The 24577-nt window shown below is 45.8% G+C and overlaps 1 protein-coding gene across 6 annotated transcripts in view; it reads left to right on the top strand.

The window, feature by feature from the left end:
• The window catches only part of SYCP2L (synaptonemal complex protein 2 like), a 320192-nt gene that overhangs the window by 88103 nt on the left and 207512 nt on the right, over positions 1 to 24577 (top strand). For all 6 annotated transcript variants that reach the window (XR_012230581.1, XM_073566695.1, XM_073566676.1 and 3 more), the window contains one exon: positions 13010 to 13055. Coding sequence is in view for 5 of the 6 variants with exons in the window: in XM_073566695.1 (XP_073422796.1) it covers positions 13010 to 13055 (46 nt within the window). In the remaining variant the exon portion in view is untranslated. The remainder of the gene's footprint in view (positions 1 to 13009; positions 13056 to 24577) is intronic.

Raw genomic sequence — 24577 nt, 5'->3', positions numbered from 1 at the left:
CTATCCAACCTCACAATCAGCGTCTCCCACTCCCACACTACCTCCTCATCCCATCCTGTATGTTGGAGTCCCCCCAAGGCTCTGTTCTAGGACCCCCTACTCTTCTCAATCTATACACTTGGCCTGAGGCAACTCATAAAGTCCCATGGATTCCAGTACCACCTTTATGCCGATGATAGCCAGATCTACTTTCTGGCCCAGACGTCGCCTCTCTGCTCTCCAAAATCCCAGAGTGTCTATCAGCCATATCCTCCTTCTCCTCCCCCTTCCTCAAACTGAATATGGACAAATCTGAACTGATCATCTTTCCCCCATTTCACAGATCTTACCTGACCTATCTATAACAATTGACGATATCACGCTTTCCCACGTACCGGTGGTCTGTTGCCTCGGAGTAACCCTTGACTCTGCCCTGTCCTTCAAACCGCACATCCAAGCTCTCTCCATGTCCTGCCGCCTCCAGCTCAAAAATATTTCCAGAATCCGTCCCTTCATCAACCCTCTCTCTACTAAAATGCTTGTACATGCCCTCATCATCTCCTGGCTCGACTACTGCAACATCCTTTTCTGTGGCCTCCCTGCTAACACCCTCGCACTTCTCCAGTCCATCCTTAACTCTGCTGCCCGACTAATTCATCTCTCTCCTCGCTACTCCTCCGCTTCTCCCCTCTGCAGATCTCTTCACTGGCTCCCACTCCCTCAGTGTATCCAATTCAAATTACTAATACTGACCTACAAGGCCATCTATAATTTGTCTCCTCCATATATCTCTGAATTAATCTCCCGATATCTTCCCTCACGTAATCTCCGATCCTTCCAAGACCTCCTTCTCTCCTCCACACTTATTCGCTCCTCACCCAACCGCCTCCAAGACTTCTCCCGAATAGCCCCCATCCTCTGGAATTCTTTGCCCCTACATGTCCGGTTATCAACCACACTCGGATCCTTCAGACGGAACCTGAAAACCCTTCTCTTCAGGAAAGCTTACAGCCTGCAATGACCCTGCTACCTCCTCACCACTACTGGAGCTACTGCCTCACCTTCACTAGAGCTGCTGCAACCCCCCAACCTACTGTCTCCTTCCCCACCATCCTGTAGAATGTAAGCCTGAAAGGGCAGGGTCCTCTCTTCTCTGTATCAATCTCTCATTGTAAGTTTACTGTAAGTGATATCTGTAATTTGTATGTAACCCCTTCTCATGTACAGCACCATGGAATCAATGGCGCTATATAAATATTAATAATAGTATTTTATTTTCAACTCATTCAGGAGCCTTTTGATAAACATTTTTGGTTTTTCCTTTTGGTGCAAAGATGAACAGGTTTTTGGTAGTTCCAACTCTTGAACAGGCCACGTAAAGTTGATCATGAGAAAAGCATGGAGATTACAAATCGATTCCTACTACTTTCAAGGACTGTCCCTGAGCTTTGTTAATGCACATTTTAAATGCCAGTCAAAGTGGAAACTGGAGGCTTTTAAAATCAAAAGGCAAATCAGATGGAATGAGAGGATTTCTTGGAATGAAAAAGTCCTCTACTTTGGCACATCCTGTTGCTGAGCAGTGTATCTAATCCTATCCTGTGTGATACTGTCTGCTGAGCTTGTATATGATCATATCCTGTGGGATACTGTCTCCTAAGCTGTGTACCTGATCCTATCCTGTGGGATACTGTCTCCTGAGCTGTGTATCTAATCCTATCCTGTGTGATACTGTCTGCTGAGGCGTGTATCTAATCCTATCCTGTGGGTTACTGTCTGCTGAGCTGTGTATCTAATCCTATCCTGTGGGTTACTGTCTGCTGAGCTGTGTAGCTAATACTATCCTGTGTGATACTGGGCTGTGTATCTAATCCTATCCTGTGTGATACTGGGCTCCCCCTGCAGTCTGTGTCAGAGTGGTCTGTGTCGGCACAGTAATAACTGTTACTATTTTATTAAGGTTGAAGGAAGACTTTAAGCCCATCTAGTTCAACCCATATCCTATCCTAACTTGTCCTAACATGTTGATCCAGAGGAAGGCAAAAACAACCCCTTGTGGCAAACAGTAAGCTGTTATTTCCAGCTTTACAGAAGGACGATAACACCATAGAAATAATGAGAAAAATAGGCCTCAGTTACCACAACTTGTGTGCAAGGGAAAACTGTTGCTCATAGCAACCAATCACAGCTCAGCTTTCATCTTTTAAACAGCTCTGGTGAAATGAAAGATGCTTAGTAATTGGTTGCTTTGGGCAACACAGGCAGTGTACCTGGTATGGTCAAGAAGATGTGCCTATGGGAATATAGGATGGCGGATATGTGATGGGTATATGGGCACTGGACTAAGGGATGGAGGAGGGAGGGGTGATTCATTTGTCTTGTGCTCTCTGCTCCTTTCTGGGGGCCAGACAATGGCTGGGAGCTTACGTTCCTGGGGATGCTAGATTTCTCCCACCCGGTCAGTGTCTCGGTGTTGTGTAGTGGGAAAACTGTTGCTCATAGCAATCAATCACAGCTCAGCTTTCATCTATTAAATAGCTCTGGTGAAATGAAAGATGCTTAGTGATTGGTTGCAAGGAAAACTGTTGCTCATAGCAACCATTCACAGCTCAGCTTTCATCTTTTAAACAGCTTTGGTGAAATGAAAGATGCTTAGTGATTGGGTGGGGCTATGTGGAGTGGCCGATACACACCATACATACACACCACGCATACGTACTCATACTGTACTGTGTGTATGTGTGTATATATATATATATATATATATATATATATATATATATATTACACACACACACACACACACACACACACACACACACAGTCCTCAGTGGCTATGTTTTAATGGCTAACTGAAAAGATGGTGACACATTGCGAGCTTTCGAGACTACTCTGGTCTCCATCAGGCAAAGACTAATACAATACAGATTTTGTATTAGTCTATGGTTGATGAAGAGACCTGAGTATTCTCGAAAGCTTGCAATGTATTACCATCTTTTCAGTTAACCATTAAAAGGTATCAACCACTGAGGACTCTCAATTCTAAAAATGTTATGTTAATATGAATATTGGCCTATTGGTTTGGACCTACCCAAGTCAATGTCTTTCATGTGGCCCCAAAGGAAAACTAATTTCCCATCCCTGACCTGTGCAATACTGAGGAAATGCTGAAAATGTGATCTGATGGGGGGCCAAGAGGACTGGAGTTTGGGAAACACTGTGCTAAGACATGCCCAGGTCAGTGAGTTTTCTGTGAGACAACTGGTCTCCTAAATGAGCATGCTTGTGAACTAGAGATAAAGTCATTTAAGTGCTGCTATCCAGCCCTGGCATTTAAGCTCCCATTAATTCTTGATGTGATCATGGGGTGTTGATGGGTTATAATGACTGCTGAAGACCCCAGTCTCTGCTATATTCATTCTCCTGTGAAGTCAAGTCACAAGCTGGGCTCCAGTTTTTTTTTTTTTTGTTTTTTTTTTGTTTGACTTGTAGCACATTTTTTGCAAAAAAACATAAGTATGAACCCTAGAATGGTTTCAATATAAATGTCAGCTCGCCATGGAAAAAAGTCATGGATGCTTGAGAAGGTCTACTTGTTGTTGTGTTTTTAAGTTCACAGTTGTTTTAAAGCTACTAAAAGAATAAAAAATAAACGTATTTTCTCTAGTCACCTTCCATGACAGCCATATCGGAGGATGTCTCCCCGCCCTAATGGGGGACAGGAAATGCACAAGAGGTTAAATAACCCTCCCCTTCATGCTACCTCCAGTGTTTTTCCTGTCCCCTATGGGGCATGAAGAGGATCGATAGTGCTGCCGTGGCCAGCGACTGGAGGCACTGTGATGGTTACCTGAAGCCGGATGGCCGACGGTCGGGGGCTCCGCTCTCCTCAGTGTGATGGCTGCTCCTGTCTCCACTTCGGCAAGACTCGGGACCCCTGTCCGCCTCTCCTGCACCCCTTTGTGGGGTAAAGCGAGGCGGTGATGTGCGGCCGGGGTCCTCTGAGCTCCCCGGCATCGTCCTCCCCATGCGGCAGGCGCACGCATGCACCCGAAGTGACGGACCGGCGCCAAACTTCCGGTTTGGCCTCCCTCCTGCGTTTCCGGATATAATGCTTATGCGGCGGTATTACAGGCCGCCGTTAGCGTCTCGGGGGCCCCCGTCAGTGGCTCTACTGACCCCCAGCTCACACCGACCGGCCGCTAAACAAGAGGCTGGACCGGGTCAAGGGGGTGGAGCCAGCAACCCCAGACGGGGTGGGGGAACAGGATGGCTGCTGCAGCTGCAGAATCTGCTACGAGGAGGGGTGATTACAATGACAACCACCTGTGGACCAGGGGAGGAGGAGCACGGAACACGCTGGTGGACCTTGGCTGTTAAAACCCTGGTCTGGGTGCATCCAGGTAAGGCCATTTCTGTACTGGTGACTGTGGCATACTGACCATGGACAGCGATAAGCCCTCACGATCTGCTTCTGTGGAGCCCAGCGTTCACTCTCCTGCTGTAAGTAGCGGGGGGGTCCCCCTTTATTCTGTCCAAGTGGTCGCTGAGGTACTTAGTATGCCTTCTCTCTCTGTTTTAGGGAGACAAGGCCCCTGACCCTATAAAGAAACCGAGCCGCAAGTGTGTGTGTGTGGTACCAAACTTCCCTCGGCATATAGGAAGAAGCTATGTCAGCCCGGCACGGATGACTTAATACGTGCAGAGCAGCCCTCCCTACTGGACAGAATAAAAACCCTCATCAAACAAGAAGTCCAAACTTCTATGATGACTGTTGCCCAGACCCCGACGCCACAGCCCCCTCCTGCTAGGAAAAAAAGCGGCCCCTGTGGAATCTGACTTGGACTCGGGGAAAATTGATACCTCTAACTCAGAGGATGCATGGGAAATTGAGAGTTCCACTTCCACCCCAAACCCGATAACAAAAAATACTACTTCTTGTCTGAGGACAAGGGGGATTTAGTTAGTATGGTAAGGGGCACTATGGGATTGGAGGAGGAGGAAGTGGAATGCTCTATTCAGGATGAAATGTTTGGGGGACTGAAGCCCAAAGACCAAAAGGGGTTTCCCATTCACGAAAACATCCGAAACCTGGTTATGCAGGAATGGGCCCTCCCCGAGAAAGGGCTTAGTGTCCCCTCAGATCTGAGGAATCAGTTTCCCTTAGAGCGAGATTGCTCCCTATGGGAGTTCCCTAAAGTGGACGTGCAGGTGTCCAGAGTGACTAAGAGAACGGCTCTTCCATTTGAAGATCTCCGTTCAAGGATCCCATGGATCGGAAAATGGAGAGCCTGCTCAGGAAATCATGGGATGCCTCCACAACCCTGCTTAAGGCCAATATAGCCTCTACGTGTGTAGCCAGGTCCCTATTTCGCTGGCTGCATACACTGGAAGACCACCTCACTCAAGGGACCTCCAGGGAAGAAATCCTTGACTCTCTTCCCCTATTACAAAAAGCAACAGGGTTCCTAGCTGGTGCTTCTGTGGAATCCATACCAGTAGCAGCAAAGTATGTGTGGCGCCCCTGATACTCAGTCGCCACAGAGGTACTGCACCTCCTCCTGAGGTGTGGTGCCCCACCATCCAGGTAAGTTGGAGGCTCCTGACCAAGCTCCAACACTCGCACCCCACATAACAGAGAAGTTCAGCAAAGCCACATTGCGGCTCCCTGCTTGGAGTGTAGCAGAGCACCTTTGGTGACTCCCTGCTTGGAACACGAAACATGCTGGGAGGCGGGTGGAGTTAGAATACATAAGAGCGGGGAGGTTTAGAATTACGGGTCTGTCTGGGAGAGGAAACCACTCAGGAGTGAGGAAAGAAGATCCCTGAGAGAGGGATGGAGGAAGGAGGTGCTGCAGCAGACCTCAGTGACCTGGGTCTGCTGGCACAGGAAAGAAGGAGAAAGACATTGAACTGAAACCTGATCTTCTATAAGAGAGAGATTAGTATGCAACGAAGGAGTAAAAGGGAACAGAGAGGACGTGGGTTAGGAGAGAACCCTGCCTAGAAGTTCTAAGCGCAAGGCCGGGGGCCCGGCCCCTGAGGTTGTATGGATGCTAATGGTCTTGCAGCAGACACCGGTGGAGTAGTGGGCTGTAAATGCACTACTCCCATCTAAGACTTGGGGGCACAACAGCAACTTGGATAGTGAGCCGGGACTCAGGAGCAAGGAGTCCCCGAAGCAGGCGACAGCTGTCTGCCGTACAAGTAGAGTTCTTGGGAACATCTGTCAGGAGGCACTCCAGTGTAACTCAGTACTAGGAGTACTTCACACTTAAAGGCGCTATAAGAGGAGACGTTCAGAAAGGTATATGTTGGTGGAGCGTTGGAAGGGAGCATTCCATCTGATCTGGAGGTTGATTGAGCCTCTGACCCGGAGGACGCAGCACGGAGGCAGGCACCTGTGTGTACTACAGACTGTGAGTAAAGCTTTGGCACTACAAGCCCTGGTGTCCTCCATTGATTCTTGTGCCAACACACCCAACACTGCTACCTTTGGGTACCGGCTTCTACACCGCTTGTGCCTCTCCTCCAACTCCACATCTACACTGCCCTGGGGCTACAACTTCACCTGTGGGGAGCTTCACCATCTTGGCTGCAACACACCACCAGCCCCAGAGGATCTGCATGCAGCGTCGGCTTAACATCTCACTTGCCGAACACCACAGGTGACGTCACGAACTATTCCATTAACTACATTCCACCATTCAATCTTCCCCATTACTTGGGCGGCCAGGGCCACTGACCGAGTCACCGCTGCTGTGACGCATCCCGCTGACACCAGTACCAGTACCGAGTGCCCCACGGCCCTGGGAGGGTGACCCATATGCGGTCCTCTCCAACTCAGCCAGAACACCACTGTGGCCGAAATCTTGGGGAGGAGACTTTACGTCAAAAACAAAACTCTGTGCGATTCCCTTCCAGGGGAATTATGTATTTGGCACAGCTCTGGATGACATCCTGGAGAAAGCCACGGAAGAAATCGCCTCCAGAACAAAAGAAACCTAGAGAATGATTTTTTCGTTTCCCCCCCCCCCCCCCCCCCCCCCCGTGACCAGCCCTCCCAGAGAGAATTCAAGGGGAAGGGCAAAACGGGCCGGTGGAGTTAACCGAAAGGAGGTAAGGGCAGAAATATTCTGGCCCCCCAACAACGACAAAACCCTACTGACAAACAATGACAGTATTCCGGTCGGGGGGCCCGACTCTCGAATTTCATTGCTCAATGGCAGTCCATAACCTCAAACCAATGGGTTCTTCACACGATTCGCGACGGACTGAGATTGGATTTCGAGAGTCCTCCCCCTCAATGCCTGAGAATAACCTCCCTACAGGCACACCTCCAAAGATCCTTGCTGTCAGATATAAACACTTCTGCAAGCAAGAGTGATCTCCCCAGTTCCACAACAAGAGATAGGCAGAGGCCACTACTCTCGCCTCTTCGTAATTGTAAAACCCTCAGGGAAGCACAGGGTTATAATACACCTAAAGCCCTTGAACCGAGTGGTGAAGTACAGACCATTCAAGATGGAGTCGGTCAAATCAGCAATCCCCCTCATAGGACAAAATTGGGTGATGGCCACTATAGACCTGAAGGACGCTTACTATCACGTCCCGATTCATCCAGACCACAGGAGATTCCTCAGGTTTGCAGTGTCCCAGGTCAACCACTACCAGTTCAATGTCCTGCCGTTCGGGGTGTCAGCCCCTCGAGTATTTACCAAGGTGATGGCAGAAGCAATGATCTTCATTCGCCAGCAGGGGATCTGCATTGTCCAATACCTAGACAACCTAATAATAGCTCCATCCATATCTCGCCTGAACCAGGATGTAGAGAAATCTCTGGAAATTTTAGTGTCCTTGGGCTGGATTCCCAACCTGGAAAAATCAGACCTTCCCACTGCAAGGGAAAAGTTTTTGGGGATACTCCTGGACTCAGAAAAGCAAACATCTTTTATACCCAGGGAACGACAGCTCGACCTCGTTCAGAGAGTCTCCAAGTTCAGAGACCAGAGGACACAAACCCTGAGACTCAATGTCCATCCTAGGTTCACTTACAGCATGTATCCAAGCCGTCTCCTGGGCTCAAGCCCATTATAGGATCCTTCAGTCCTATGTACTCCGATGCTCAAAGAAATGTCGAATACACGGACCAAGAGAACCCCCTCTTCCAGGTCATGTGAAGGTGTCCCTCCTATGGTGGCTGAACTACCAGAATCTCCAGCAGGGTGTCAGCTGGGATCAGCTCCCCCGGAAAATCATCACCACAGACGCCAGTCAGAGAGGCTGGGGTGCTATAGTGGAGAAATCACACTTCCAGGGGATATGGGCCCCAGACGTCAGAACCAGCTCCTCAAATGTGAGAACCAAAAGCTGTAGAAGTGTTGAAGGCAGCGTCAACCCTTGTCCAAAACAATCATGTATGTATCTGCTCAGATAATGACTACAGTGTCCTACATCCGTCACCAAGGAGGCACAAAATTCTTCAACTTAAAATTGGTGGCTGCAAGAATTTTTTCTTGGGCAGAGAAACATCTGCTGTCCATATCAGCAGTACATCTAAGGGCATTGGACAATGTGGAGGCAGACTTCCTCAGCAGGAAGGGTGTTCATCCTGGGGAATGGAGCCTAGACCAAACAGTTTTTTTTGTCTCTGGAGTCAAGGTGGGGAAATCCCGATGTGGACCTCTTTGCCAGCGGTCAAAATGCGAAGGTGGAAACTTTTTTTTCCCCTCAGTCCCACCGATGGAGCTTGGGAGGTAGATTCCGTCTCCGATCTGTGGCAGTTCGATCTGGCTTATGCCTTCCCTCTGATTCCCATGATGGCGAGAACAGTGCAGAAGATACGGGAAGAGCAAGTCACTACAATCCTTGTAGCTCCCTTGTGGCCAGGGAGAAGTTGGTATGGAGCCCTACGAAATATGGCTCAGGAAGGTCCAATACTTCTGCACCAGAGGGCCAATCTCCTTCACCAGGGCCATCTACTGCACCCAGACCCACACAAAATGAACCTTGCGGCCTGGCTACTGAAGCTGGAATTCTAAGGGCTAAAGGCTTATCCGAAAAAGTAATCCAAACCCTACAGAAGAGTAGGAAACCAGTGACTAACACCATTTAGGGAAGGTTTGAAAAAAGTTCTCATCTTGGTGTTCCCCCAAATGCTCCAGATCCCTTCCATCCTAATATTGCACAGATGTTAGTTTCTTCAAGGTGGCCTAGATCTGGGGCTCACACATAGTACTTTAAAGGTCCAGGTGTCAGCCCTTAGTTCATTCTACGACCAAGATCTGGCAAACCATCAATGGATCAAGTGATTCATAACCTCAGCATCTAGGATCAGTCCCAGACTCTGTAGTCAGGTCCCCCCTGGGACTTGAACCTAGTTCTCAGGGGCTTGACCAGGGAGCCGTTTGAACCACTGTCTTCCACGACTCTGAGAAACTTAACGCTAAAAACTGTGTTCCTGGTGGCAATTGCTACCACAAGGCGCATAGGAGAATTGCAGGCCCTTTCAATACAGGAGCCATACTTAACCATCACAGAGGATAGCATCATCCTGAGGTTAGATCCCTCCTTTATGCCTAAGGTACTCTCGAACTTCCATAAGTTCCAAGACATTGTATTGCCTTCCTTCTGTGCAAACCCCTCCAACACGAAAGAAGTCTTTCACACCCTCGATGTCCGTAGAGTAGTTCTCTTCTACCTCCAGCAGACAGAGTTGGAGGATTGACCAGGATTTATTCATTCAAATTTCCGGTTGGAAAAAATGCAAAAAGGCGGCAAAAAAAATACAATCGCGAGTTGGATCAAGCAAGCTATCCGCCTCACCACCTCGTCACAGAACGTTCCTCCTCCTACATCTCTAAAAGCCCACTCTACTCGTTCAATAGCAACATCGTGGGCAGAAAGAGGGAACGCATCTTCTGAGCAGATATGCGGAGCCGCCACCTGGTCATCAGTCCGTACATTCACCAGACGTTGTAGACTAAATATCAACAGGGATTTAACGTTTGGCATACATGTTCTGCAGGCTGTTGTCCCTCCCTAAGAAATTAGTTGTTGGTATTCCTCCGATATGGCTGTCGTGGAAGGTGACTAGAGAAAATAGAATTAGTCTTACCGGTAATTCTGTTTCTAGGAACCTTCCACGACAGCACTAATTTCCCTCCCTATCTGATGCTTACTGGATGATGTCTGCTCTTTGGTGGTAACTATACATGCTAGTGTGTACAGAAAAAACACTGGAGGTAGCAGGAAGGGGAGGGTTATTTAACCTCTTGTGCATTTCCTGTCCCCCCATTAGGGTGGGGAGACATCCTCCAATATGGCTGTCGTGGAAGGTTCCTAGAAACCGAATTACCAGTAAGACTAATTCTATTATACTGACCTGGAAATGTTCACTCTTGGAGCATAATTAACGCCATTGGGCACATGCACACCACCCACACATCTGCTTGTTTGTGACTGGCCGTGTGCTTTCTGTAAAATCATGTGGCAATTAACAATGGGCAAGTAATTTGCTATTCCTTTCTAATGATGCTGTTGAAACCCATGCTGACTAAAGGCCCCGTCACACACAGGGAGATCCCTAGCGAGACTGCTGATTTTGTGATGCATCAGCGATCTAGCCAGCTCTCTCGCTGTGTGTGACACGCATCAGCGACCGGCCCTCCCCCGCTGGGTATCGCTGATCGTGCACGAATGTCCTGGGCCGTTTTTTGATCGTTAGTCTCCCGCTGGCCAGCGCGCATTGCTGTGTGTGGCAGCGGGAGAGCAACGATCAGCGAGCTCCCAGCGCTGTAAGCAGACGCTAGGAGCTGGTACCAAGGTAAATATCGGGTAACTGACGCGTGCTTAGTTACCCGATGTTTACCTTGGATACCAGCGTCCTCGCTGGTCCTGATCGCTGGTGAAATCTGCCTGTTTGGCAACTCACCAGCCAAGCTTCAAACTAGACCTAAAGTACTACGTGCTGAGGATTAAAACCTTTTTGTCAAAGCCTCTTTGCTGTCTTCGGTGTAATGTAGTGGTAGTGTCAGTAACTTTGGATACAGCATTTTTACAATTTTGGATAGCATCAGTAGGAAAAAGAGTACAAATACACAAGGTGCACATTCTTACTGCGTAAATTGTAAATCTGGAAATCTACACCATGTCTGTATAGAAAATGACAATTCTTAGTACCGGAATTTTTCAGGGATTGCATCTTTTGCAATTTATAGGGTGAAATTCGCAACACAATCTGTGTTTTAAAATACATTTGACACATTCACAATTGGCTAAAGATTCTCTGCAGACAATCTACCTTGTGTAGGTACCATTCCTTAATCGCTGAAATATTCCCTGGTAATCATATTGATTACAAGACTTGTCCTATATGGAAGGTGTCTATTGAACTGCCTCCCACAATTTACATGCCAATTTTGATCACCAGCCGCCGATCTTGAAACAGGAAGAAGAGAAAAAGCACCACTGCATAATAACGCACACTATCCCCATATAATACTTAGAAGTTTATTAATGCAAAAGAGTTATACATAAAAACATATAAAAAAAACACACACAGAGACATCCCACAATATACAATGATAAAGTGTAAGGCACAAAATCATATGTAATATAATTGCCTGACACAACTAATCCAACCACGGAATACATCTATACCCTACTATCGGGCTCATGGGGACCATAAGGTCCTAGCACAAATCCATCTCAACCAACTAATATGGATATATAGGCCATAATAAACCACCTAAGTAATCCCCAGGGTGCTAAAGACACCCTATAATAGGGTAATATCCAAAAATAGCCAGTTCAACATATATACATCCATATAATGGGATAATACCCCAGGATGAACAAGCTGAATAATGTAAACCAGACCTCAGCAGATTGGAGACCGTAGAAAGGATCAGATAGTGGGCGCCCTGCCCAGAACCATACCCCACGCGTATCGCTGCAACACGTGCAGCTTCGTCAGGGGAAGCCAATCTTGGACTCCATCGTAGACCCAGCCTGAGTCAGAGGAGGTAATCGTTCTGTAGCAGTCCAGGATCCTTGTGTGGCTCCAACATCTTGCTTTACCTATAGAATGACAGAAAGTGGTGGTCCAAGTTCTGCTCTTCCACAGAGGAGGAAGATGGTCGGCTCTGCAAATTTAGAAGGCTCCTCTTAGTTTTCGACTCTGTTCCCCAAGGATACAGATATGGTTTGTCAGGCGAGGGGCAGGATTGTTAATCACTAAAGGCCCCGTCTCACTAAGCAATCTCGGTAGCGAGATCGCTGCTGAGTCACAACTTTTGTGACGTAACAGCGATCTCACCAGCGAGATCGCTATGTGTGACAGCGATCAGCGAGCGGCCCCCCTGCCGGTATCGCTGATCGCTGCAAGAAACCTCTGGACATTTTGTTTGGTCGCTGGTCTCCCGCTGGCCAGCACGCATCGCTGTGTGTGACAGCGGGAGACCAGCGATCAGGTGTAAAAAAATAATAAAAAATATAGTTATTCTCACCTTCCGACATCCCGTTCAGCCATCCTGCCTCTCTCCACGCTCCGGTCCCAGTGATCCTTTGCATGAATGACCGCGAGACTTTGTTATCCCGCGAGACCGTGACATCTCGCGGTCATTCGTGCAAAGGATCACTGGGACCGGAGCGTGGAGAGAGGCAGGATGGCTGAACGGGACGTCGGAAGGTGAGAATAACTATATTTTTTATTTTGATACTATTTTTTACAGCGATGGCAAGCGATGCCGGGCGCTCTGCATCGCTGTGCTGATTGCTGGTGAAGCTGTCTGTGTGACAGCTCACCAGCGATCACATAGCGACTTACCAGCGATCCTGACACCTTTATATCGGTGTCAGGATCGCTGGTGAGTCGCTTAGTGTGACGGGGCCTTAAGCCCCTCCAAAGCTCTGGTTCCATAGAGACCACATGGGATACCACCGTTTACATTAATCTACTGATAAGTATGTGTTATCAGTTTGAATTGTAATACTTGTTTTTTGATTATCCAGATGTCTTGTGTTGTAGGGTCCATTCGTTTCCATGCATTAGCGTGTCAACAGATATTGGTGAGGTAAGGTTTTTGTTTTTTTTTTTTTATTCTATTCTTTTCTTCATTGTTTGGGATATGTGATCAGTGTTTACTATTTGGGGTTCTCCTAACATGGTGGTGTTATAAATAATGCAAAAGAATTAATCTTGCAACATAAAATATATTGATTATTTAAAAGGCTAACTGGAAATTTTGAATTTTTTTTTTCCTTATGGGGCTAAAAACTTAATATCAGATAGTTGCTTCATACCCACCTGCTCTGGCAACGCCAATTTAAAAAATTAAAGTAATAAGAGACTCTTCAGGAAAAGCTATGACGACCGTTTCCTGAAGCATCAGCATCTATAAGAATTGCTGTGTGCACATATCCTTAGATTTCCACTCTAAATTTTGGCAATTTCTAGTGTAAAATATGAAAAATCAGTCACGCTACACCGTCCCATCCAACCCACTAAATCTTGCCTTTTTTTTTTTCTTTTTTTTCTATCTTCTCACAGAACCACCTTCCTTCTTCATAGGATACAAGCTTTTCAAAACACTTAGAATACACTGTAAAACTAAATAGACAAGCCTATTCATACTGGTGGCCTAACTAGTGCACAGATATTGGGATTAACACAGCACTTGGGTTTAGCAGTCCACACCACTCGAATAGCTGCTGCAACAGAGCCATCTAGTGGCCACAGCAAAACATTGCAACACAGTCCCCTATGTTTGCATTAAAAAAAAAAATCCTATCTATATATATATATCTATCTATATATATATCTATCTATATATATATCTATCTATATCCATTTTTGTGTTTTTCTTTCGGTGCAAAGATGAACAGATTTTTGGCAGTTCCAACTCTTGAATAGACCACTTAAAATTGACCATGAGAAAAGCATGTAGATTTCAAATCTATCCCTACTACTTTCAATGACTGTCACTGAGCCTTGTTAATGGACATTGCAAATTCCAGTCGAAGTGGAAACTGGAGGCTTTTAAAAACCTCTCCTTTGGCACATCCTGTTGCTGACCTGTGTATCTAATCCTATCCTGTGTGATACTGGGCTCCCCCTACAGTCTGTGTCAGAGGGTGGTCTGTGTTGGCACGGTAATAAATTATTTCCAGCTTTACAGAAGGACGATAACACCATAGAAATGATAAGAATAATAGGCCTCAGTTACCTCAACTGTATACAAGGAAAACTGTTGCTCATAGCAACCAATCACAGCTCAGCTTCTTTTAAACAGCTCTGGTGAAATGAAAGATGCTTAGTGATTGGTTGCTATCTGGAGTGGCCGTGGCTGATAAACACACATACGTACGTGTGTACGTACGTACACTCATATTTATATTTATATATATATATATATTATTTTTTTTTTTTTTTTTTTTTTTTTCAGAAAAAATTGATTTTTTTTTTTTTTTTTTTTTTTTTTCAGAAAAAATTGATTTTTTTTTTTTTTTTTTTCTCATCCAAAATTGATCAGTTATCAAAATTGAGGAAACATTTGTATTCAGTGAAGACACTTTCCCATTACTGAGCTAGGAGATGGCAGTTGCTCCTCCTTCCTCCTATCTACATAATATCTCATCAGCACCAGGTGTCCTCTCCTATCTCGATAATGGGAAAGTTGTTCTTATATATAGATGTATTACAAAGTTGATTATTATAATGGGTACTATTGACTTATGAAATGAAAATGGCTGTTTCACTTTAAATGCTAGGGTTTTCTAAAGTGGATTCGGCAATGGGATCCATTGAACAGCAAAGCTGGATTGGAGATGACAACAGGGTGGTGTTTAAAAAAAAAAAAAAAAAACACTCTAGGACAGGCATTCTGCAATAAGTACACGGATTGGTCTGCACAGGATTAGGGTTAAAGAAGCACTCCTCCCAACAAATTGTTTATCCTCTTAATATATTGCAGTCATAATGTTACTTAAGGCTAGTTTCACACTAGCATTTATGAGCGCAGCGACGGCCACCGTTAAGCCCCGCCCCCTGCCGCGCCTCCGCTGGTAGCTCCGCCCACCGGCGCATGCGCCCTGCGTCCCCTATCTTTATCACTGGGGGCGCAGGCCGTGCGCAGTATGCATTTGGCGGCGCATGCGTCCTTTTGACGGTGCGCCGACCTGCGCCAAACGCAACCTGCTGCAGTTTGGTTGCATCGGCGCACCGTCAAAAAGGCGCATGCGCCGCCAAACGCATACTGCGCACGGCCTGCGCCCCCAGTGATAAAGATAGGGGGCGCATGCAGCGTCATGCGCCGGTGGGCGGAGCTACCGGCAGAGGCGCAGCAGGGGGCGGGGCTTAGCGGCGGCCGTGCGCAGGCCGTCGCTGCGCTCATAAACAGTGTGAAACTAGCCTAACACTGTGTACTTACAATTGCACATTTTGCTTTCTACTCCGTTAATCTCTTTTCCATAATGTCTTTTACATCACATGATTAACCCCTTCATGACCAAGCCTATTTTGACCTTAATGACCAGGCCATTTTTTGCAATTCTGACCAGCGTCCCTTTATGAGGTAATAACTCAGGAACGCTTCAACGGATCCTAGCGATTCTGAGATTGTTTTCTCGTGACATATTGGGCTTCATGTTAGTGGTAAATTTAGGTTGATAATTTTTGCGTTTATTTGTCAAAAAATCAGAAATTTGGTGAAAATTTAGAAAATTTTGCAATTTTCAAATTTTGAATTTTTATTCTGTTAAACCAGAGAGTTATGTGACACAAAATAGTTAATAAATAACATTTCCCATATGTCTACTTTACATCAGCACAATTTTGGAAACAAAATATTTTTTTGTTAGGAAGTTATAAGGGTTAAAAGTTGACCAGCGATTTCTCATTTTTACAATAAAATTTACAAAACCATTTTTTTTAGGGACCACCTCACATTTGAAGTCACTTTGAGGGGTCTATATGGCAGAAAATACCCAAAAGTTACACCATTCTAAAAACTGCACCCCTCAAGCTACTCAAAACTACATTCAAGAAGATTATTAACCCTTCAGGTGTTTCACAGGAACTAAAGCAATGTGGAAAGAAAAAATGGACATTTTAATTTTTCCAACAAAAATTTTTTTTAGCATCAATTTTTTCATTTTCACATGGGAAACAGGATAAAATGGATCCTAAAATTTGTTGGGCAATTTCTCCTGAGTACAACGATACCTCATATGTCGTCATAAACCACTGTTTGGGCGCACGGCTCAGAAGGGAAGGAGCGCCATTTGACTTTTTGAATGGAAAATATGCTGGAATATTTAGCGGTTGCCATGTCACGTTTGGAGAGCCCCTGTGTGCATAAACATTGGAGCTCCTCAAAAAGTGACCCCATTTTGGAAACTAGACCCCCCAAGGAACTTATCTAGATGCATAGTGATCACTTTGAACCCCCAGGTACTTCACAAATTGATCTGTAAAAAAAAAATAAAAATACTTTTTTTTTCACAAATTTTCTTTTAGCCTCAGTTTTTTCATTTTCACATGGGCAACAGGATAAAATGGATCCTAAAATTTGTTGAGCAATTTCTCCTGAGTGCACAGATACCTCATATGTGGTCATAAACCACTGTTTGGGTGCACGGCATGGCCCGGAAGGCAAGGAGCACCATTTGACTTTTTGAATGGAAAATTAGCTCCAATCGTTATCGGACACCATGTCGCATTTAGAGAGCCCCTGTGCACCTAAACATTCGAGCTCTCCCAGAAGTGACCCCATTTTGGAAACTAGACCCCCTAAGGAACTTATCTAGATGTGTAGGGAGCACTTTGAACCCCCAAGTGCTTCACAAAAGTTTATAACACAGAGCAGTGAAAATAAAAAATATTTTTTTTTCCTCAAAAATGATTTTTAGCACACTATTTTTAATTTCCACAAGGCTAACAGGAGAAGTTGGACCACAAATCTTGTTGTCCAGTTTGTCCTGAGTACGATGGTACCCCATATGTGGGGGGAACCACTGTTTGGGCACACGGCAGGGCTCAGAAGGGAAGGAGCGCCATTTGACTTTTTGAAATGCAAATTACTTCCAATCGTTAGCGGACACCATGTCGTGTTTGGAGAGCCCCTGTGTGCCTAAACATTGGAGCTCCCCCACAAATGACCCCATTTTGGAAACTAGACCCCCTAAGGAACTTATCTAGATGTGTAGTGAGCACCTTGAACCCTCAAGTGCTTCACAAAAGTTTGACGCAGAGCTGTGAAAATAAAAAAAAAAAATTTTCCCTCAAAAAATTATTTTTTAGTGCGCAATTTTTTATTTTCACAAGGGTACCAGGATAAATTAGACCCCAAAATTTGTTGTCCAGTTTGTCCTGAGTACGCTGGCACCCCACATGTGGGGGGGAACCACTGTTTGGGCACACGTCGGGGCTCGGAAGGGAAGTAGTGACATTTTGAAATGCTGACTTTGATGGAATGGTCTGCGGGTGTCATGTTACATTTGCAGAGCCCCTGATGTACCTAAACTGTGGAACCCCCCCACAAGTGACCCCATTTTGGAGACTAGACCCCCCAAGGAACTTATCTAGATGTGTGGTGAGCACCTTGAACCCCCAAGTGCTTCACAGAAGTTTATAACGCAGAGCTGTGAAAATAAAAAATATTTTTTTTTCCTCAAAAAAAATGATTTTTAGCTAGCAATTTTTTTTTTCACAAGGGTAGCAGGATAAATTGGACACCAAAAGTTGTTGTCCAGTTTGTCCTGAGTACGCTGATACCCCATATGTGGGGGATGACCACTGTTTGGGTACACGTAAGGGCTCGGAAGGGAAGTAGTGACATTATGAAATGCTGACTTTGATGGAATGGTCTGCGGGCATCATGTTACATTTGCAGAACCCCTTATGTACCTAAACTGTGGAACCCCCCCACAAGTGACCCCATTTTGGAAACTAGACCCCCTAAGGAACTTATCTAGATGGGTGGTGAGCACCTTGAACCCCCAAGTGCTTCACAGAAGTTTATAACGCAGAGACGTGAAAATTAAAAAAAAAAAAAAATTTCCACCAAAATATTTTTTTAGCCCCCAATTTTTTATTTTCCCAAGGGTACCAGGAGAAATTAGACCCCCAAAGTTGTTGTGCAATTTTTCCTGAGTACGCTGATACCCCATATGTTGGGGTAAACCACTGTTTGGGCACACGTCGGGGCTTGGAAGGGAGGAAGCACCGTTTAACTTTTTGAACGCAAAATTGGCTGGAATCAGTGGTTGCACCATGTCGCGTTTGGTGACCCCCTGATGTGCCTAAACAGTGGAAACCCCTCAATTCTAACTCCAGCCCTAACCCCAACACACCCCTAACCACAGCCCTAACCCCAACACATCCCTAACCCTAATTCCAACCCTAACCATAACCCTAACCTCAACAGACCCCGAACCCTCTTTCCAACCCGAACCCTCTTTCCAACCCGAACCCTCTTTCCAACCCGAACCCTCTTTCCAACCCGAACCCTCTTTCCAACCCGAACCCTCTTTCCAACCCGAACCCTCTTTCCAACCCGAACCCTCTTTCCAACCCTAACCCTCTTTCCAACCCTAACCCTCTTTCCAACCCTAACCCAAAAATAAAAATAAAAATATTTTCTTTATTTTATTAGTTCTGCCTACCTATGGGGGTGATAATCGGGGGGTTTATTTACTTTTTCTTTCATTTTGATCACTGTGAGAGTGATCAAAATGAAAGAATGGAATCTGCAGCCGGCAGATTCGGGCGGGCGCACTGCGCATGCGCCCGCCATTTTCAAAGATGGCGGCGCCCATCATCCGGACCCGAGGGACACCGGGAAGGACAGGGGGACTCAGGAGGTACCGGGGGGGTGAGGGGGGGATCGGAGGCTGGCGGGGAGCAGAGGGAATGGGAGGGGGGCAGATGATGACAGCGGCGGCAGATCGCCACTGTCATTCAGTTGCCGGGGGGCGATCGCCAGTGGGGGGGGTGGAATCGGTGTCTCCAGCCATGTCCGATGCTACAGCAGCGTCGGACATGGCTGGATTGTAATATTTCATCAATTTTCATTGATGAAATATTACTATCGCTCTGATTGGCTGTTAAAAGTGAAACAGCCAATCAGAGCGATCGTAGCCACGTGGGGGCGAAGCCACGCCCCCTGTGGTGAATTACAAAGCCCCCTGTATCTGCGGGTCGGGTGACCTTTCAGTGACCCCGGTCACCCGACCCGCAGGGGGGCTTTGAAGTCATGACGCCACATAGGTGTCACTGGTCAGATTTGAACCAGGTTTCATGACGCCTATGTGGCGTCATTGGTCGTGAAGGGGTTAAAAATGGACTAGCTAAATCCTTCTAAGCTCTATGTAGAAACAGGAGGTCAATTTTGCCTGTATGAGTCAAGTCACTGCAAAAGTCAATGTGTGAAGTATATCGTGGCACAGCCATGTTGGTGCTCAAGTAGGTTCCCATACCAAAGCAATAAATAAAATTTGGCACTCAAAAGTTGAGTACCAAATTTTTACCTATTACTGCAAAAGTCAATGTTAGGGGTAGGAGTGGGGCAGCTGGGTCAGGGGTTGAAACGGGAATGATTTTTGCATGGACCAGAAACTTCCTATTTTTACATAGAGCAGAGAAAAGAATTATTTGGTAGGAGCACAAAAAATGAACAATTGTAAGTACATCATGCTTTATAGTATGATGATTGCAGTATATTAAGAGGATGAAAACTTTGATGGGAGTGCTTCTTTTTAGTTTCTCTCATGAAGCGCCCCCCCCCACCTCCCCAAGACTGACTTGGAATAATGATTGTAAGAAGAAGGCGTGAGTGCTACTGAGTCCTGTATCATGCCAACAGTAAAGCATCCGGAGACCATTCATGTGTGTAGTTGCTTTTCATCCATGAGTGGGCTCAATTACATTTTTGCTTAAGAACCGTGCCATAAAGAATGGTGCCGAAACTTCTCCCAAATATTTATGACCCGTTTTCTGTCATTGTGCTCTACCATACTGAAGAAAGAATTGTCCATGTCACGAGGCGGTGAACAAAGTATGGAAATTTTGTTCCATGGCAATGAAATTCACCATACCTCAATCCCAGAGAGAACCTGTTAATCCTCAAAAAGCTGGTGTCCAAGCGAAAACACAAATTGTGAAGCTCCAAGCACTAATAAGGCAAAAATGGGTTGTCATCAGTCAGTGTTTGGCCCAGAAGCTGTTATCCAGCTGCTAGGATGACTTACAGAAGCCTTGAAAAATAAGGGACAACAGTATAAATATTAAGTCTATAAACTTGATATATTCGTCAAAAGTTTAAAAACTGATTAAATGCGGGTAATTGTATTTCAGTAACCATAGAAACACTGGAGTAAAAGATCCAAAATTGCTGAACAAGTAAACTGAAAACCAAAATTTCAGTCTCAACTTTTGGCCATGGCTGCATTTGAAAAATGATGTCAAAGGCTAATATTTACTACTAATTTGTGGTACGGCAAATTCCAGCTGTACTTGACTGGTTTTAACTGAATACACTAAATACTGAACCTTATGTTCGGCTACATTCACACTTGAGTTTGGACCTTTTGTTTGTCTGGTCCATTTTGCAATTCCTGTCTAAAATGCATCTATTGCATAACTGATTTAAACGGAATCGGTGAGATGCCATTTGATTTCTGTCTATATTTCATTGTACTAAATAACTGATGGTAACTGGGCCTCTCTGCCCCCTTTACAATAGTTATGCAGTTGATTCATTTTGGACATGAATACTATTGGTTTGTTCTGGTATCAAGAGCAGAATAAACAAGGTGTGAACCCTACCTGATTCACATATATATATATATATATATATATATATATATATATATATATATATATATATATATATATATAATATCTCTATCCTTTTATTAAAACATCTGATAGCCAGGATGTATTTTATTAAGTAATGAACTGGGTGCGTCGCTCAATCACCTGTAGATCTCACATTTTTTTCCAGACTTTATGCATTCGGGGTCTAGTAGGGAAGCATTTGCCATTGGTTCAGATTGTTTTGATGCTTTAGAAGCTAAAAATTAAACTTCCCAGGTAATCTTCAGCAATGCAGTACTAATATCTGTTTTCTCACATTTTGGCCCTTGTTTGTTTTCCCCATTCACGTTTGATACGGACATGACTTCTGTGCCACATCAAGTCTCATCAAACACCATTTATTTTATAGAAAATGATTATGCGATGCAAACTGGAGAATTATGAAGGAAGATGGATGTTTGCTATAGAAGCCACCGATATTTTTCGTTAGGTCTGAGCTCTAAGATCACTGCCAGTCAGGATAAACTTGCATTCATGAGTTACATAAGCATAACACTTCCATATGAGTTGCCATGCCTGGTACTGCTGCTTGTCTGGGTTACTCATGTTGATTAGCGGAGGTTCCAAAAGTCTTAACGATGTACCATCCATGGTACAGCCCCAGATAACCTCTTGAAGGGTTGGCTATGATTAGAAAAACGTGTTGGCTTTCTTTCAGATACTGTCTGGTATCACAAAGTTGAAGAAACTGTACTGGAGTTGCAGTTCACTCACAACTTTGTCAGTGATGTTGTTGCGTCTAAAACAAAGCGGCCATGTTCTTCTAAGAATCATAATATAGATTTATATAGCACCATTGATTCCATGGTGCTGTACATGAGAAGGGGGTTACATACAAATTACAGGTATCACATACAGTAAACAAACTAACAATAACAGACTGATACAGAGGGGAGAGGACCCTGCCCTTGTGCTCTTCTACAGGATTGTGAGGAGGGAGACAGTAGGTTGGATGGTTGCTGCAGCTCCGGTGTTGCTCAGGTGGTAGCTCCGGTAGTGGTAAGGAGGCAGCAGGGTCATTGCAGACTGTAAGCATTCTTGAAGAGGTGGGTTTTCGGGTTCCATCTGAAGGATCCGAATGTGTTTAATAGTCGGACGTGTTGGGGCACAGAATTCCAGAGGATGGAGGATATTTGGGAGAAGTCTTGGAGGTCATTAGGTGAGGAGCGAATAAGTGTGGAGGAGAGTAGGAGGTCTTGGGAGGACCGGAGATCACATGAGGGAAGATATATGGAGGTTACAGGTCATGGATAGCTTTGTAGGTCAATATTAGTAATTTGAACTGGATACGCTGAGGGAATGGGTGCCAGTGAAGAGATTTGCAGAGGAGTAGCGGGGAGAGAGATGAATTCGTTGGGAAGCAGGGTTCAGGATGGACTGGAGAGGTGTAAGAGTGTTAGTAGGGAGGCCACAGAAAAGGATGTTGCACTAGTCAAGGCATGAGATGAGGGCATGCACAAGCATTTTAGTGGATTGAAGGTTGAGGAAAGGACGGATTCTGGAGTTATTTTTGAGCTGGAGGAGACAGGAGGTGGAAAGAGCTTGGATGTGCGGTTTGAAGGCACAGGGCAGAGTCAAGGGTTTCTCTGAGGCAGCGGACTTCCGGTACGGGGGAAAGCGTGATGTAATTAACTTTGAAAGATCAGGTAAGGAAGATCTGTGAGATGGAGGAAAGATGAGGAGTTAAGATTTGTCCACATTGAGTTTGAGTAAGCGAGAGGAGGATATGGCTGATGGACACTCTGGGATTCTGGACAGCAGATGGGTGACATCTGGGCCAGAGAGGTAGACCTGAGTGTCATCAGCATACAGGTGGTACTGGAATCCATGGGACTTTGAGTTGTCTCAGGCCAAGTGCATAGATTGAGAAGAGTAGGGGTCCTAGAACAGAGCCTTGGGGAACTCCAACAGAGAGAGGGTAGGATTAGGAGGCAGTGTGGGAGTGGGAGACGCTGAATGTGCGGTTGGAAAGGAATGAGGAGATCCAGGGTACAGCGAGGTCTTTGATGCCAAAGGAGGAGAGGATATGTAGTCGGAAGCAGTGGTGAACTGTGTTGAAAGCTGAGGACAGGTCTAGAAGGAGGAGTATAGAGTATTGTCTGTTGGCTTTGCCAGTAAGTAGGTTGTTAGTAATTTTGGTCAGGGCAGTCTCAGTGGAATGATGGGGACAGAAACCAGATTGTAGATTGTCAAAGAGCAAGTTAGATGAGGTGGGAAGAAAGTTCAGCGTGGATATGCTGCTCAAGGAGTTTGGAAGCGAAAGGAAGAAGGGATATTGGGCGACAGCTGGACATAACGGTTGGGTCGAGTGTTGGCTTTTTAAGGATAGGTGTGATTGTGGCATGTTTGAAAGCAGAAGGGAAGGTACCAGAAGTTAGTGATTAGGTTGAAGAGATGTCTTAGAGATAGGATAAGTGTGGTGGTGAGGTTGGGGAGGAGATGGGATGGGGTCTAGTGCACAAGTGGTGAGGTGTTATTTGGAGAGGAGACAATTAAGCTCCCCTTCAGTGATGTTGGAGAGGGAGGTTATGGGGTTTGGGCATTGGTCTGGTATACAAAAGGGTTGTGGTGGTTGAACAATAAAGACTTACCTTGTCTGGTCGATATTATTTTTGAAATGTGTGGCAAAATCCTCAGCATAGATGAGGGAGGTTGGAGGGGGCAGTGGTGGGCGGTTGACGGAGTTAAAAGTTTTGAATAACTGTTTGGGGTTGTAGGATAGGGATGATGCCTTTTTAGCAGAGGTGAGGGCAGATTTGAAAGCGAGCATTGCCTGTTTGAATGCAATGAGATCATCTTGCAAATTTTTCTTCTAACGTCGCTTTGCAACCCTGGACAATGCTGGAGCTTTTTAGTGGTGTTATTGTGCCAGGGTTGTCTATTGATACCTCGCACTCTGCCATGAACGAGAGGGGCGACAGTGTCAATAGCTGATGCGAGAGTGGCATTGTAGAAAGCGGTGGCACTGTCTGTGGTTGTGGAGTGAGGATATGGATGCCAGTGGTAGAATAGACAGAGAACGGTGGGTGTCTAGGTGTGCGAGGTTTCTGCGGGGGTGCGCATGTTGCTGGACATAGGTGAAAGGTGAGGAGGACACGGATGAGAAAATGAGTGATGGTCGGATAGAGGGAGAGGGGAGGTGGTGAACTTAGAGAACAAAGACTGGTGAAGACCATGTCTAATGTATGTCCATCTATGTGGGTGGCTGCGGAGGACCACTGAGTAAGTCCAAAAGATGAAGTAAGGGACGGAGGTTTGGAGGCTTGTTGACGTCACCCATGATGATAGTGGGAATGTCAGTGGAAAGAAAGTGAAGAAGCCAGGTAGAGAATTGATCAATAAAGGCAGTGGCTTGGCCAAGAGGTCGGTACATGATGGCCACTTGGAGGTTGGAGGGAGAATAGATGTGGACTTCAAAAGAGGGGGGCGGATAAGAGAGGCTAGATGTGGGATTGGGTTGAAGGTGCAGTTAGTGGAAAGAAGACCCACTCCTCCACCATGTCTGTTGCTAGGGGCGAGGCATGAGGGTTAAGTGGAGGCCGCAGTACACAATGCAGCAGGGGAGGCGGTGTTGGAGGGTGTCAGTCATGTTTGTGAGGTTGGGGAAGGCAAAATTGCGAGAGAAAGAGGTCATGAATCACATGAAGCTTATTGCAGATGGAGCGGGCATTCCAGAGTGCTCCAGAGAGAGGGAGCAAGGGGGGGTGGGCGTCAAGGGCA

Source organism: Dendrobates tinctorius, unplaced genomic scaffold (genome assembly GCF_039654945.1).
Source record: "Dendrobates tinctorius isolate UK_male_01 unplaced genomic scaffold, ASM3965494v1 ptg000004l, whole genome shotgun sequence".
NCBI lineage: Eukaryota > Metazoa > Chordata > Amphibia > Anura > Dendrobatidae > Dendrobates > Dendrobates tinctorius.
Note: the sequence above shows the minus strand (reverse complement) of the source record. Positions and strands in the feature narration are given on the sequence as shown.